This window comes from Frieseomelitta varia, unplaced genomic scaffold (assembly GCF_011392965.1).
Source record: "Frieseomelitta varia isolate USP_RPSP 00005682 unplaced genomic scaffold, Fvar_1.2 scaffold_285, whole genome shotgun sequence".
NCBI classification, from domain to species: Eukaryota; Metazoa; Arthropoda; class Insecta; order Hymenoptera; family Apidae; genus Frieseomelitta; species Frieseomelitta varia.
The window spans coordinates 578,576-592,031 of NW_025110018.1; the positions used below are offsets into that span (position 1 = coordinate 578,576).

General features: G+C 35.7%; 2 protein-coding genes across 10 annotated transcripts in view; both read left to right on the forward strand.

The window, feature by feature from the left end:
* Window positions 1–4,318, forward strand: part of LOC122529403 (myosin-IIIb-like) — a 21,757-nt gene extending 17,439 nt beyond the window's left edge. For 2 of the 6 annotated variants that reach the window (XM_043655509.1, XM_043655508.1), the window contains exons 11-16: window positions 85–195; window positions 281–537; window positions 628–836; window positions 948–1,028; window positions 1,469–1,636; window positions 2,401–4,318. In XM_043655509.1, the coding sequence (XP_043511444.1) occupies window positions 85–195; window positions 281–537; window positions 628–836; window positions 948–1,028; window positions 1,469–1,636; window positions 2,401–3,343 (1,769 nt within the window). In that variant the 3' untranslated portion in view covers window positions 3,344–4,318. The other 4 variants (XM_043655511.1, XR_006306792.1, XR_006306791.1 and 1 more) reach the window with 4 other exon arrangements.
* Window positions 4,319–5,229: 911 nt separating this feature from the next.
* LOC122529330 (alpha-catulin) overlaps window positions 5,230–13,456 on the forward strand; it is a 47,385-nt gene continuing 39,158 nt past the window's right edge. For all 4 annotated transcript variants that reach the window (XM_043655338.1, XM_043655336.1, XM_043655337.1 and 1 more), the window contains exon 1: window positions 5,230–5,456. In XM_043655338.1, the coding sequence (XP_043511273.1) occupies window positions 5,370–5,456 (87 nt within the window). In that variant the 5' untranslated portion in view covers window positions 5,230–5,369. The remainder of the gene's footprint in view (window positions 5,457–13,456) is intronic.

Consider the following 13,456-nt stretch of genomic DNA (forward strand, 5'->3'; position numbering starts at 1 on the left):
TTTTTTTTTGTCTTTTGAATGAATCGAATAAAAATCTTGACAAATGTTGGAGAGAAGCATATCGAGTTAATATATCTCTCACAGAGGAGCAGAAAGATAAAGCGGAAGATGAGGAGCAGAAGGAGGGAAACGAGGAGGATCAAACTGCGAAAGAAGGATTAAACGAAGACGATGCTGCATCGATCATACAGAGTCGTAAGATTGATTCCAATAAAAAGCATAAATGTTCACGTTAAATATCACGAGAATTAACGCAGTAAATTATTTTCCACGTCGTTAGATTTCAAAGGATACGCGATTCGCAAACGCTTCGGACCTGAACTGGAAGAACGTTTCAAAAACATCTTGAGCGACTACGACGACAAGTTCGAAGCACACAAAGCGTTATTGCGCGAAGGCTTGAAGAACGAAGAAGCTGCGTTTATAGTCCAACAATGGTTCAAGGACGAAGAAAATGTGAAGAAGAGAAAACCACCGACGAGAGATATGGTACATTACAAACTGAGACAAGCCGATCTCATACAATTCTCTCAAAGCGTAAGTAAACGATAAGTTTTAGATGACAAGAAATTATATTTCAATCATATTTCGTAATGCTCGATCAATTGTACGAATGATATATCGAAGGTTCACATGAAAAATCAAGAAGTGCACAAGAATTTACGTCACAATAAGCCAGGAGTGCGACTGAACGAGATAGAAGAACCGCCGCCGGATTACGTTCGACCCGAAGGATTCAACATGGTGCAGCCTATCATGCAATATCGAAGTGGCAATCAAGTGGACGGGGAAGAGACGATTAAGTACTATCGTGACTTGAAGGACGAGATGAGCAGGTAAATAGGCGTAATGCCCCGCCGCGATCGATTACCAACTCTCATTTTCTTCGAGCGAATGAGAAATTCGAATGCTCAATTTTCCAATGCTTTTGGCACTCGCATCGCAAGTGGTTCGGACTTCGAAGAAGAAGAAGTTGGCTGGGACTTACCGTTGATACAGCTAGAAAATGACCTTCACCCATTGACGAGGTACATTCGTAGATGATGAGAAAGATTTTATCAAGTTGTTACCTCTGTAACAAATTGCGACTGAAAATGTCAAAATTTAAAGGAATCTTTTCCTTTTTTCTTTCTTTCTTCCTTTCCTTTCTTTTATTTGGCGCTTAGGTCGCAGATTGGCAAAAATATTCGAGGCAAACGAGCTGCCTGTATTTTATCTCCTTGTACATATATATGTATGTATATATAAATTTTCGTCAGACCAAAGTTATGAAATTATCAGACGAAATTATATTCGTTCCTTGCTTATGTTTACGTCTACAAAGTGGACAAGCAAGTTAGATTGTAGCCGGCCTCGCTATCAAACAAGTGTACCGCACCTGTGTAAAACAGTGACGAGGAAAGAAAGCGTGAACTGTACATACGTACGTTTCTGCACAAAAATGACTGCTTGTTGTTTCTAATGTCAGGAGTCGAATGGGGCAGATTCTGGAAGTGAACACCGAGAGGAGAGAACGTTTGGAAGCACAGGCAGACTTTGCGATAACTTCGGAGCAGCAACTTTCGGATATATGGCACAAAGCTTTGAGAAATCCGACCGAGGATCAGGAACAAGAGAGCAACTCGGCCAGAGCGAGGTAAGATCGAACTTTCTCAACTAAACTTTTATTGCGTTATTGCCCAAACTTGAATTTCCCATTTAAATCGCCAACACTTTCCCTCACTGTCAGTTATCATTTGTTTTATTTTCTTTTTTTTTTCTTTTTTTTTCATTTCGCCAGACTCGCAATGCATCGTTCTTTCGCAAATAGGCAGTATCGTTAAATTAATCGTCGTACTATAGCGATTGAGTTTTACTAATCTTTCGTTGTGTTTCTATACTTTGCCAGAGGTATCATGGCAAACTTCCAGGTAAAATTATAAATTTACGCCATCCATAGAATATATCATACGTATTTAAAGGATTTCATCTCATTTAGAAACTACTTTGACGTAGATCCCATGGAAACATGAGGGAAAATTCATTTACAAAACTGAGGAAACGTACAGGACTGTAGAAATTTATTTTCTCGTACGCACGCTCCAGTTAAAATACAAGCAGTAGTGAAGAAAGAAATTGTAAAGAATAGAGACGTACGATCGAAGAAAAATACTTTATATAATATTTACTTATACATATATACTTTATATATATATATATATATATATATATATATATATATATATTTAAGTATGTGTGTATAGGTACTAATATATATAAAATATAAACTCCGTATAAAGATTATATATAAATTATTATTTATCGCCACTCATCGACTTTCATTTACTAATGGGTAGTTTTGAAACCAATAATGTAGATGATGATTCAAGATGTATACCAAAACGATCCTTTTCTTTGCAGTACAAGGACTAATTACGCGGCTGGCAAAGAGCTGCGGTTCCCTGAAAGATATCCGCATCGTAGACAACCTACAGTCGACTCTTCGAATATCAACCATTCAAATGGCCTACGATTCAAATGCATCGACAGACGCAGCGATGTAAATGGACGTCAAGAATCTATTGCTGGTCAGCAACGGCGTATCATCAATGGACACTGTATTGCAAATGCTCATCAAAACCTGTTTAAGGGAGGTTCCAATTTTACAAACGGACAATCGACGTTTGCCAACGGGCCACTAAATAATTATCACGGTTACGCGAACGGAGACGAAGCTCTAATTAACGGTCATCCAAACTCGGCGAACAATGCAGCCAAAGTTAATGGGCGCCCACCTTACAATAACGGATATCGAAATATCATCAGCGGTTGTCAAAATGGCCTGTTCATTAATAAAATGGTCGTGAACGATGAGTTGATCAAACCATCGAAATTGGCCCTTAACAATAATATAAATGGCCGTGTAAAGGAGATACAACCAGCGAAAAAAAGTGACAATTTAAGGAAACATCGATCGGCTGGCGTAGACAGTAAAAACGGGATCGATCGATTGGTCAATTGTCAAAACGCCATTAATGGTCGGCTAGTTACAGGGAAAGAGCTGGGTAAAGATACATTTGGAATTTCAACTGATCTTAGACAAATCCTCAAACCCACTGTCGTTCAAAAGCGGCAAGAGATCTTCAAGATAGACTACGATCCAGAGGATATCAATGGACCGTATAATTTCAGGCAACTATTGAGACCAACTGAATATCTTCCTACGGAGTCTTTGAGAAAAAGAAAGGGCAGCTTGGCTTGCAACGGAGTTGCCACGTCAAAGGACAAAGTTCCTGAAAAACACGTGAAGAGAAGAGCGCCGCTGGCACCAAATCAAAATAAGCTTGTTAACACGAGAAAATGAAGTCGACGGGACGCCAGAATGTTCAAAAAATTTTCTTAGAAATGTTTTTTCCAGATATTCTACAGGCACCATTTAGAGAGAACGTAGAAATACGTGATTGCGAATATATGAATCCCGTAGATCCTTTTAAGGATACATAAGCACAGACACGACAAAGGAGATAATGTTTTCGAAGATTTAAGATTTGAAAACATTATAGTAATTGCAAAATAATTTTTATCTAGTTAATATAATACGTAATGCGAATAATTTCTCACAAGACAAATGATTAAGGATTGGTAAATTATCAGGTGATTCTCTGTCAGTATTATTACCATATCAAATTGAAAATACGCAACGTCAGACGATTCGATGAAACTGTATCTGATAGTTTCCAAAATTAATCTGACTAGCCATTTTTCATTTAATTTTGTGAATGTTACTTATTCGTAAAATCTTTTCTTTCAAAAATTTGATTACAACAAATTCTGTGAAATTTAATTTATTGTAGTTCAAGATAATACGTGTTTTCCATCAATCGCGTTATTTTGTACTCATTTATTAACTCGTTGTTCGTTTGATTCGAGAGTTTGACCTTTTGTAACAGATGGAAAAGAAAACAATTTATTTATTTATTTGGTACAGTCAACTGCTGCTGCTTAACGAAATACATCATAAGAAAATTGTTTATTTAGAACTAGTCATGCGTAGCTTTACGAAAGTTAGATGCGTTCGATAGCGTTAAAATGAATGTCGTTCACAAAATCCTTATGGCGTTTTGTCGTAATATTTGCGTTTCAAACACGTACTTATAACTTGCAAGTATAACTAGGAATGTAATTTATTAATAAACTTGTTCATTAGTATCTCGTACTCTTAAGCGTTTACAATTATATCTTTAATTAGTCGCTATTGTCGAATATTTATTAAATCTTAATACTAGTATGCATTTCGAAAGTACTGCTTGTAAATAAAATTCTCATAGGAGCAAATCTACTTTCCTGTCACATTATTTTTAAATGTATTGTTTCTATATATTCTTTTTTTTTTTAATATTGGTATGATAATTTCACGTCTTAATATAAATTGCAAATTTATTTGATGAAAATTCTTTGCATTTCAATTTTCTTTTAATTTATCCTATTTCAACAAATAATAAAAAAGCAAGAAAAGAAAAATTGAGAAATATGAAGAATATAATTAAATAATTTTAGTAAGTCAAAACTATTTTTTGAAAATTTTTGTAATATCTTTGATACTTGACATTACAAGATTTAGGTTAGATTTAAAATATGGAGATTGTCAAGTTTGAATATTTTATACAAATCTATATGTTATACAGTGAGTATCGAGTTGGTAAATGATATGCACGCAAAATAAGACGGCAGTGTAAAGTAATGATGCATTAATAAAATTTATATTTCAATTAAGTGAGATTAATTTGTAATTTATATCAAAATGCGTGTTGGGAAGGGTTTATTAACGCAATGCTTCATTTCGTATATCTTTCTTAATGGCGCGTAAACTGAAAACAAAGGTTCAAAACTGGGCATACCTTCTTTTTAATACGTTGTCCTTGAAAGCGGGTCCTTGATTGAACGTAGCTCTGTTTCGCGAACTTGATTCTCAATCGTGATCCAAATGTGTACCGCATTTTCTTTCTTTCCTTTCAGTTTTTATAGAAAAATTTCGATTAAAACGCGGAGAACTTGAAAAGTAACTGACGAGCACTATCCACGCGCGGCAACTGAACTAGAGTGCAAAAGATGGCGCTGCCGAGGCTGCTTGAAATTCGATTGCATAGTTACACGGGGAGAAGTTTCAGGTAGGTGGCCGTTGCAACTGAACGTCGCTAGCGTCGTCGATTAGCGACGCAACGATTGGCCAGTAATTCGAATAGGGGGGCGTCTAGGGAAATAAGTGAAAACGCACGAGCACGAGCGCGAGTGTTGTGAGAGGGTAGTGAGGACGCACGAGAAGCAAGAGGGGTGCGACGAACCCTCTAGGCTTGGTTCGAGTCTACGGAGCTCGGAGTTGTGTTCGAATCATGGCGACACCCGACCCCGTAGACCCAGCCACCCTAGAGATAAAGACCCGTAGCATAGAACAGACACTACACCCACTAGTAAAGCAGGTAAGACAATTTATCGGAAACCGGAGAAAAAGAATGTTTGTTTGCTCTAATCACTTGGCTTTTATTTGAGCCGCTTACATTCCTGGCTTTTGATCGCGATAGGTTAAGGTCTTCTTACCCCGGCTTACCTCGATGCGTTACGTTCTGTTGCACGGCACACGACATCACCTATAGAATAACCATGCTTGTATATGTGTTCATCTATACGTCGCTCGTATATATCATACGTGTTACCGTACACGTGTAGGCGAGCGTGTACAAACGTGAACGATGCATGTATTCAGAGGGAAGCGAGAGAACCGCGGCACGCGCGACAGAGAAAACGAGTTGAACTCGTAAGACGAGCGAGAAAGCAACAAACGTACCGGTCGCGGTTAAGAGCGGGACAGATATACGCAAGGAGCGTGTCTGCGGGGGATTAAGTGTTACTTAAGACAAAGAATCTGCAGCATTAACCATTCCTTCGATATCGATTTGATCTTAACGAAAGCACTCTTTTTAGGCCTCCATGGTTTTAGTCTCGTAAGAAACATCACTCTTTATTTGACAGTTCTCGCGCCGGGCATGTGCTTTCCATCATCGAGCGACCGAACTACCACGCGCTCCGACTAACAGATATTTTGGTACATACTACTTCTTCGTTCTCTTCTATATATGTACCTCCTTCTTCCCCAGTTATATAGCCTGCTCGGTCTCTTTTTTTAAATCGTGACCCCCATACATGTCTATATATATGTACGTATATCACATATGTGCTTATATTTTGGTGTACTTACGTACATATATACTTGTGTTTCGCGTCGATTTCGAATTTTCGTACAATTAATATAATTACGACGATTTTCCATTCTACATAATCGCGACATGCCATTTGTGTGCATGGTTGTATATACTGTAGAAGAAAACACATGCAGAATACATGCAGAAGCACGTTCGAAAAGTCAAATGGGGAACTTGTATAAAGTTTTAATTGAATAAATTCGATGGCACCGGAGCACGAACACCGATCGAACAATATTACTACTGCGGTAAATACGACGTTAAAATTAAATTATAGATTCGGAAATAAATTTACTTATTTACTTTTAAAAGTTAAATCTCAAAAAGTATATTTTTTGAGCAAAAGTATAGTTTTTAATTTTTAATTTTTCAATTTATAAAAACTAATGCCTAATTCACTTACAGCAAAATATTGTAATAAAGTAAATTATATGGAACGATGGAAAATGAAACAAAGAATGTATATATATATATATATATATATATATATATATATATATACATATATATAGAGGAACGTCGCGTTGTGTGACAAATTTTCATTATGCAATTAATTTATTTTCTGTTTTTTACCTTTTTCGCCTCTGTCGCTAATTTCAAAGATGAAAAGGAATCACAAAAATTTTCAACAATTTATAATAATCTCTGCTCGTAATTGTGCGATTGATTTTCTATAAATATCGTGTTTATTCTCTGCGGCAAGTCGGATAATTTTCTTTAAATTTCCTTGCATTATTGAAATCTAAGAAATCCATCAAATTCATTAAATTAAAGGTCACAGATTCTTTTGATAATATTATATTACTCTTAAAATAAACGAAATTTCAAAAGTATTGTAACTCGATTATGTTTCTTAAAATAAATATCGAAGAATTATTGTTTCACTAATCACACAAATGAAATAGAGCGCACCTTCTTCTTTCATGGAAACTTCAAAGGAAATGTAGCTTTAAAAGAAATCTGAATTGACGATAGTCTTGTAACTTTGTCATTTGAAATCTTTGCCTCTTTGTATGACGAAATAGTCAAACATGAATTCACAATCAGTGCACAAACGACGTCATTGCCACAGGCAGAAGAGCAAACAGATTCCTTCTATCTAGTAAGCAATGGTTTAGTTTTTTCTTCTTTTTTTTTATATTTGCTTTAATTTTCAATGACCTTTGCGGACAGTCCTCTCACTAGTTGTATCTATAGCAGAATAGCACAATAGCAGATTAGTTATGTAAATGAATTTCTCTCGCATCGCTCATCGTCAGTATATTTAGTTAACATTTCGTTTTTTTTTTTTCTTTTTTTGGAAGGTATTCATAGGTAATTTGAGTGGCCGGTTCTTACATGAGATTTACAATACGACTTATGTATCTGCAAGCGAAAAATCGACTAGCATCGTTCAAAGATTTTTTTAATTTTTACAGAGGATTAACTTGGGGTAAACGATTAGAGATAAGCAGCAAAAATAGCAAGTTTGGAAAAAATGATATTCGACAAGGCGTCTCATACGTAGTCGGTCAGGTAGCAAATGGGAATGATCGATCGGTCCAATTAAGTGACTATCGTTTGTGGACGTGTTGCAGTGAAAATTATTTCAAGTCGAAAGGCAGCGAAATATCAGTCGGTCATGAACGACCTTTGTGTGACGTTAAGCGATATTCCTTAATATTAGTGTACACCTACGGACACAAAGAAACGCGAAATTGATGTGTATTGGTTAAACCTCTTAGATAGAGAAAGCGCGCGAGTGTCTGGTGCATGACACAGAAGGCGATCGTTACGGGCTGCAGCCACTTGTTAGAGCTCCGTCTAGTCACCCCCTGACTCTTTCTCCTATCTTTCTTCTTCTTTTACTTCTTCTTTTCTTCCTTCTCTCCGCTTTCACTCCCTTCCATCCCCTTCTGTCCCCTTCTAGCCCTTTCTACCTCCTGACAGAGACCTTCGACCTACACTTTTCGCACAACCTATTCCCTCAACCCTATCCTAGAGTGGTGGTCGAGCTGCGGTCAATGTTTTATTGACCATCGCTTACTTTATTCGTTGGTAATCCCGATCATTTCCTTTAATGCTCATTCCTTTCCTCCAGTTTGCGACTGATTTTCCATCGATTGATTATCCTTGTAAAATCGGTTTTAATCCTTTAATCGGTCGTTTAATCCTTTCGGGACGATAGCTACTTCACAGCTGATTTTCAGAAAAACCCTGCCAAACCATTTTTCTATCATTCGTTCAAAATTGAGAAATTGATTGAAAAAAAATTATTTATTTTTCGAATATACGAATTTGTGAACTTCTCTCATTATCGTTATAGTTTGTGGTAGCAGTGATAAAAACTAATTGTGAATATGTTATTTTTTTACGTCATCTTTGTTTGCTAAGAAAGGCAAATGCAAAAAGTTTCCCGCAGTATTTTAATCAACCCTGGTTCCAGAGTTTAACTCAGACTCTGATATCATTGACGTGTTAAGATTAATGACTGCAGGCTGTCCATTACGCCTCTCAGTTGTAAATGCAAATTAGACGGTAATTATGGAGCAATCTACCAACGGATATCAATACACCGTAAAAATTTAGTTACACGTGTCATTTTTCAAATTTTTGATCAAAGAAATTGCTAATTTTTATTTTCTACCAATTTTTCGATGACAGATTCGGATATTTTTTATAATTTTGTTAACTCGCTACTGCATATTTTATGAAATTAAACAATTTTATAGGGAAATGTTCTATCCAGCTGGTTAGAAGGTATAGTTGAGCATTAAATTGTGCTAATATTCATCGATATTTTTCCAACATACTTTGCACTCGTAAATAATTTAGCCTTTCTCCCAAGATTCACTTCAAAATGTAAGATTTGATTTGTTATTTGCTGACTTGTTTGCTCATATTTCGAGTGTTTGTTATAAAACGATTTTGTCCATCACTATACGTAACGAATTTCTCACAAAATAATGTTATTATATTTTCTTCCACAATTTCTAATTTTCTCTTCTTCTTCTTCTTCTTCTTCCGTTTTCTTAACAAAACGATCGTTGTCTGTTATATATATTTGTCGGACGAGAAAAGAAGAACCTTTAGCGGAAAAATCGGCGACATTTTCGTAAACCAGCAATATCTGGTGAGAATTGCTCGAGTGACACACTTGAACACTTCAATTAACCTCGATCTCCAACCCATTACTGACACGTTACGATCAGTGACTATGATCATAGACTTCCGCAGTATCTGTCCTCGGTTATATACATACGAGGAACTGTGGCAAACAAATAGTACCATAAAGCGTTAAAACATCTCGAAGAATATTTTGTCATCGTTTCAATGAACTCGTTAAACTTGATCTTAAATCTTCTTGAAATGTTCTCTTATTGCGATCATATCTCTTTCAAGTTTCATAAAGGGTTAGTTATGTTTTATACTCGCATGTTCTGTTCGTGTAAAAAGGCAATTTTAAAATACGTATGTCGTGGGTGAAGCATTTTTCAGTTTTGAACTAGTTTTTGCTCTGCTCGATAGAGCTTTCAATGAACGAGACTTTTATCCATTTTTATCCATCGTTTGCAGCAACGAATTCAATATAAACCCACGTGAGTTTCAAGGTACGATTTACATTTCTATTTAAAGCGGAGTCCTTTCTCGTTAAAGGAATTTAGTCTACTGTCTCGGCCAATAAACACATGATTAGATTCAAGTAAATGAAGCAATTCTCTTGTATTTTCTCGCACACGTACGAGATCACGTTGATTTTGAGTCTGTACAAGTCCGTCAGCAAATTCCGCTGAAAAGTTATTTTTTCATATTTTCGATTGTTCAGATATTACCGTGACTGAAGCCACGAAAAGACAGAAATTTCCCTGACAAGAGCGTGCGGTGAACTGTAATTTATGACCTGAAAAAGCAGTCGGCCTTAAGATTCTCGGCGAAGTAGCTTTAAACCTCAGAAAAAGGTTAGGTTAGAAAATTTCATACTATGCAAGTACTTGCGAACAGAGTTAAATGGTTTTCACGATTTTAAACGATCACAATTTTGCAAATTGTTTTCTATTTCATAGCTGCAAGTGCTTGAATTTTATTCAAAGAATTAACTCGTTGGTTTCGTCAAACTCTTGTAATTGGAATTTCGTTTCTTTATAAGAAAATGTAGAAAATATAGGTATATGAGTGAAAGATACTTACATACGTGTCGATTCGGTTAGGTCCATAGATAATTGAAATGTATTTTTAGATTTTTTAATATTGTCGATAAATTTAATCAATAAATTTCGAAGTAAAAACGCAAAGTAAATGCAATCGATATTTTCGTTACTGGAAGCATGCACTTACTTGCTCCTTTGATCTTTTAATTAATATTAAACAAAGTAACATGATCGTTTCTTGAGTGAATCGTGATCGTTATGCCGTGTTTGCAGTTTACTTTTATCAAACATCGTCGTATGCTCTTTTTGCATAAAGTTTGAAATTCCATCGAAGCATCTTATTTATTTGCCTTTTGATAATAGTTACCCTCAGATAATAGTACTCGGGAGAAATTTTTAGACAGCTCAACTTGAAAGTCTCAAGAAGTTTAATCGAATTCAGTAGAATTATATACATTACCGCTTCAATTTTTTTTTTCACATTTTTATTGCCCTCGGGCGATATAAAATACACAAATCCAGTTATACTTTGGGTTTAATATATTTTCTCAAGTTAGCAAATATGTAGCTCGAAAGCAAGCATCTATGCATGCGTTATACGGAACGAAGATATTTTTTCGTTTGCACGCAGAGCAAGCATGCCAGAAGCCATCAAACAAACTAATATTGACCGTCATAGTGAATAGCGAAAGTTCGATCAATGTTTTACCAAAGCTAAGAAGGTTTCATGTCCGGATGGATACTCTGGCCTTTGAAATTTTTTCATGTCGTTCGTATTAACCTGATAAAATCTTAGTATTGTACCTGGCGTTATTTACACTACGAAATCTCGAAGGAAAAAACAAACTGAATTTTTCCAGTTCTTTCCCCGTAAATATAAATTATTATCTTTATCACGTATATCGATCCGTCAAAGTTTACAAGTTATTACGTTTTGAACGTTGTTTCATCAGCGATAATCGTATTATTCCGTGCATCAATTTATCACTTATCCTCCTATAAAACCGTATTCCGCGGATGAAAATTTATTCGGATCTTGCCGAGACTTGCAACACAACCATCGAGTTACTCGAGCTAAAAGAAACTTTGTTCTTTAACAAATTAGATTTTCTCTATTCATCCATTACACGTCACCTTAATCGTGTCAACTTTCGTAGAAAAGTCGAGGCAGAATTAAAAAAAGAAGTGCAGTTCTCTGTCGCAAATGATTTCGTTTCACCCGGAGATACGTTCAAACGGGAATAAATCTCGGGGTTGCAAACATCGACATCTTTTTTAGCAGCTACCTATTGGGATAAAAGGCTTTAAACAGGCCGTAACAGCGTAGCAATTAAATTAAAAGCAGTATAATAGAGTTGGTCGAGCGCGATAATCCATTAACAGAGAACGTTGGAAATTTCAATCTTCAACGCGCGCTAGTCTGCAAAACATCCATTCTGTTTTTATCGCCGGTCGTGTTAGATTCGGCACAATAAATTACTCGTATCAGTAGCCATTGTTCCGGGATGGAAAGTTACCAACGTATTCTACTATCTTAAGTGAGTGGCGTGTAAAGATTTTATGTCACACTGTCTTTGCACTATTTCCAGCCGTGAATAGAGATAGAGGAACCAGATACTTCTAGACGTACATAAACGTGAGAACTATATTTCGCCGTTGCTACTAATCAGTAAAGTAAAGTAAAGTAAAGTAAAGTAAAGTAAAGTAAAGTAAAGTAAAGTAAAGTAAAGTAAAGTAAAGTAAAGTAAAGGAAATGAAATCGTTTGTTTCTGAGATTCTAAGCTTTCATCACGTGACTCTCGACTTTATAAAACTCTCGAATTATATAACTCAGACTGTAGTTTTTGTTAAAAGATGTTGGAAACGTTCGTAGTGAAATTTATAAAAAAAAAAAAACAAGAAAGTAAGAATTCAAAGAGTCAGTTTTCGATAGAAAAAGAAAGAATGAAAAAAAATCCGAAGCGCATTCGTGACGTTTCACATTGTCTGAAATTCGCTTTGTTATTTGCTGGAACAAAGAACCGCGGCTGTGGAGGAGGTTGGATCGAAATTGCACAAGTGCGAGTCATTTGGCGCAAAGTTTGCGACTCGAAAAATAAACGAGTTGGATGCTTTTTTTTGCGTCGTGCCTTGTCTCTCTAATTAGTCGGTAATGATTTTGCTTAATTCAACGGACCGAGAGCAAGAATATAAATACAAGTATCTATTCCAAACTATTTCAGTCTCTGAAACTAAGCTTGTTGTACGAAGCAATACGAAAATATCTAACGGAGCTAATGTTAAAACGGATGATTGATGTCGAAGCATTCACATTGTTCATGTTGAAGTTAAATTGAGATAACTCTCTGATTTTGTTAAAAATCTGATCAGGCACTTCAGTAGAATATCATCCTTTTATATTTGAGATCATGGTCAAAAACTATTTGTCTAGACATAACGCAATATTCTTCTGGACATGGTGCAGTTTGAAGATACGACGGAGAAAAATTGGATCTCATTGGCAATGAAAGCACAAAATAGGAACGTATAAATTACGACAGATGACACAGAACAGTCTGAATAGAAAAAGCAAGCCATTATAAAGTTTCCTAGAGAAACATACTGAGAAACATACAAGTTCCTCTTATTTCTGGTTATTTTAGTTCCCATAGTAGAAACTTCATATGCACTATGCATGAAGCAATGAAACGCGATAAATTTGTTGAAATTTGCATCTTACATTGCAATCTTCATCTTTTTTTTTTTTTCTCAGTATACGATAACAATATTTTGTAAATTGTACATACGAATATTTCAATACTTTCCGATACTGCCAATTTACTTTTCACGGAAGATAAAAATAACAAATTCGTAATGATAAATTCAAAAAGAAAAGAAAAAAAAAAAGAAAACGTGTTGCAAAAAATAACGAGCACAGCTTCCGTAGCAGTGAGAAAGGAATATACAATTCCTATTTACAATTTTAATTAATATATATATTTCAAAACTATTAAACATGTATTGTGGACCAGGATGGCCTGATTATTTCAAAACGATCTCTAGCCCGCTCCTTCGTGAAGCAAGCTTTTAACATCTTCACTTTCATATCCAACC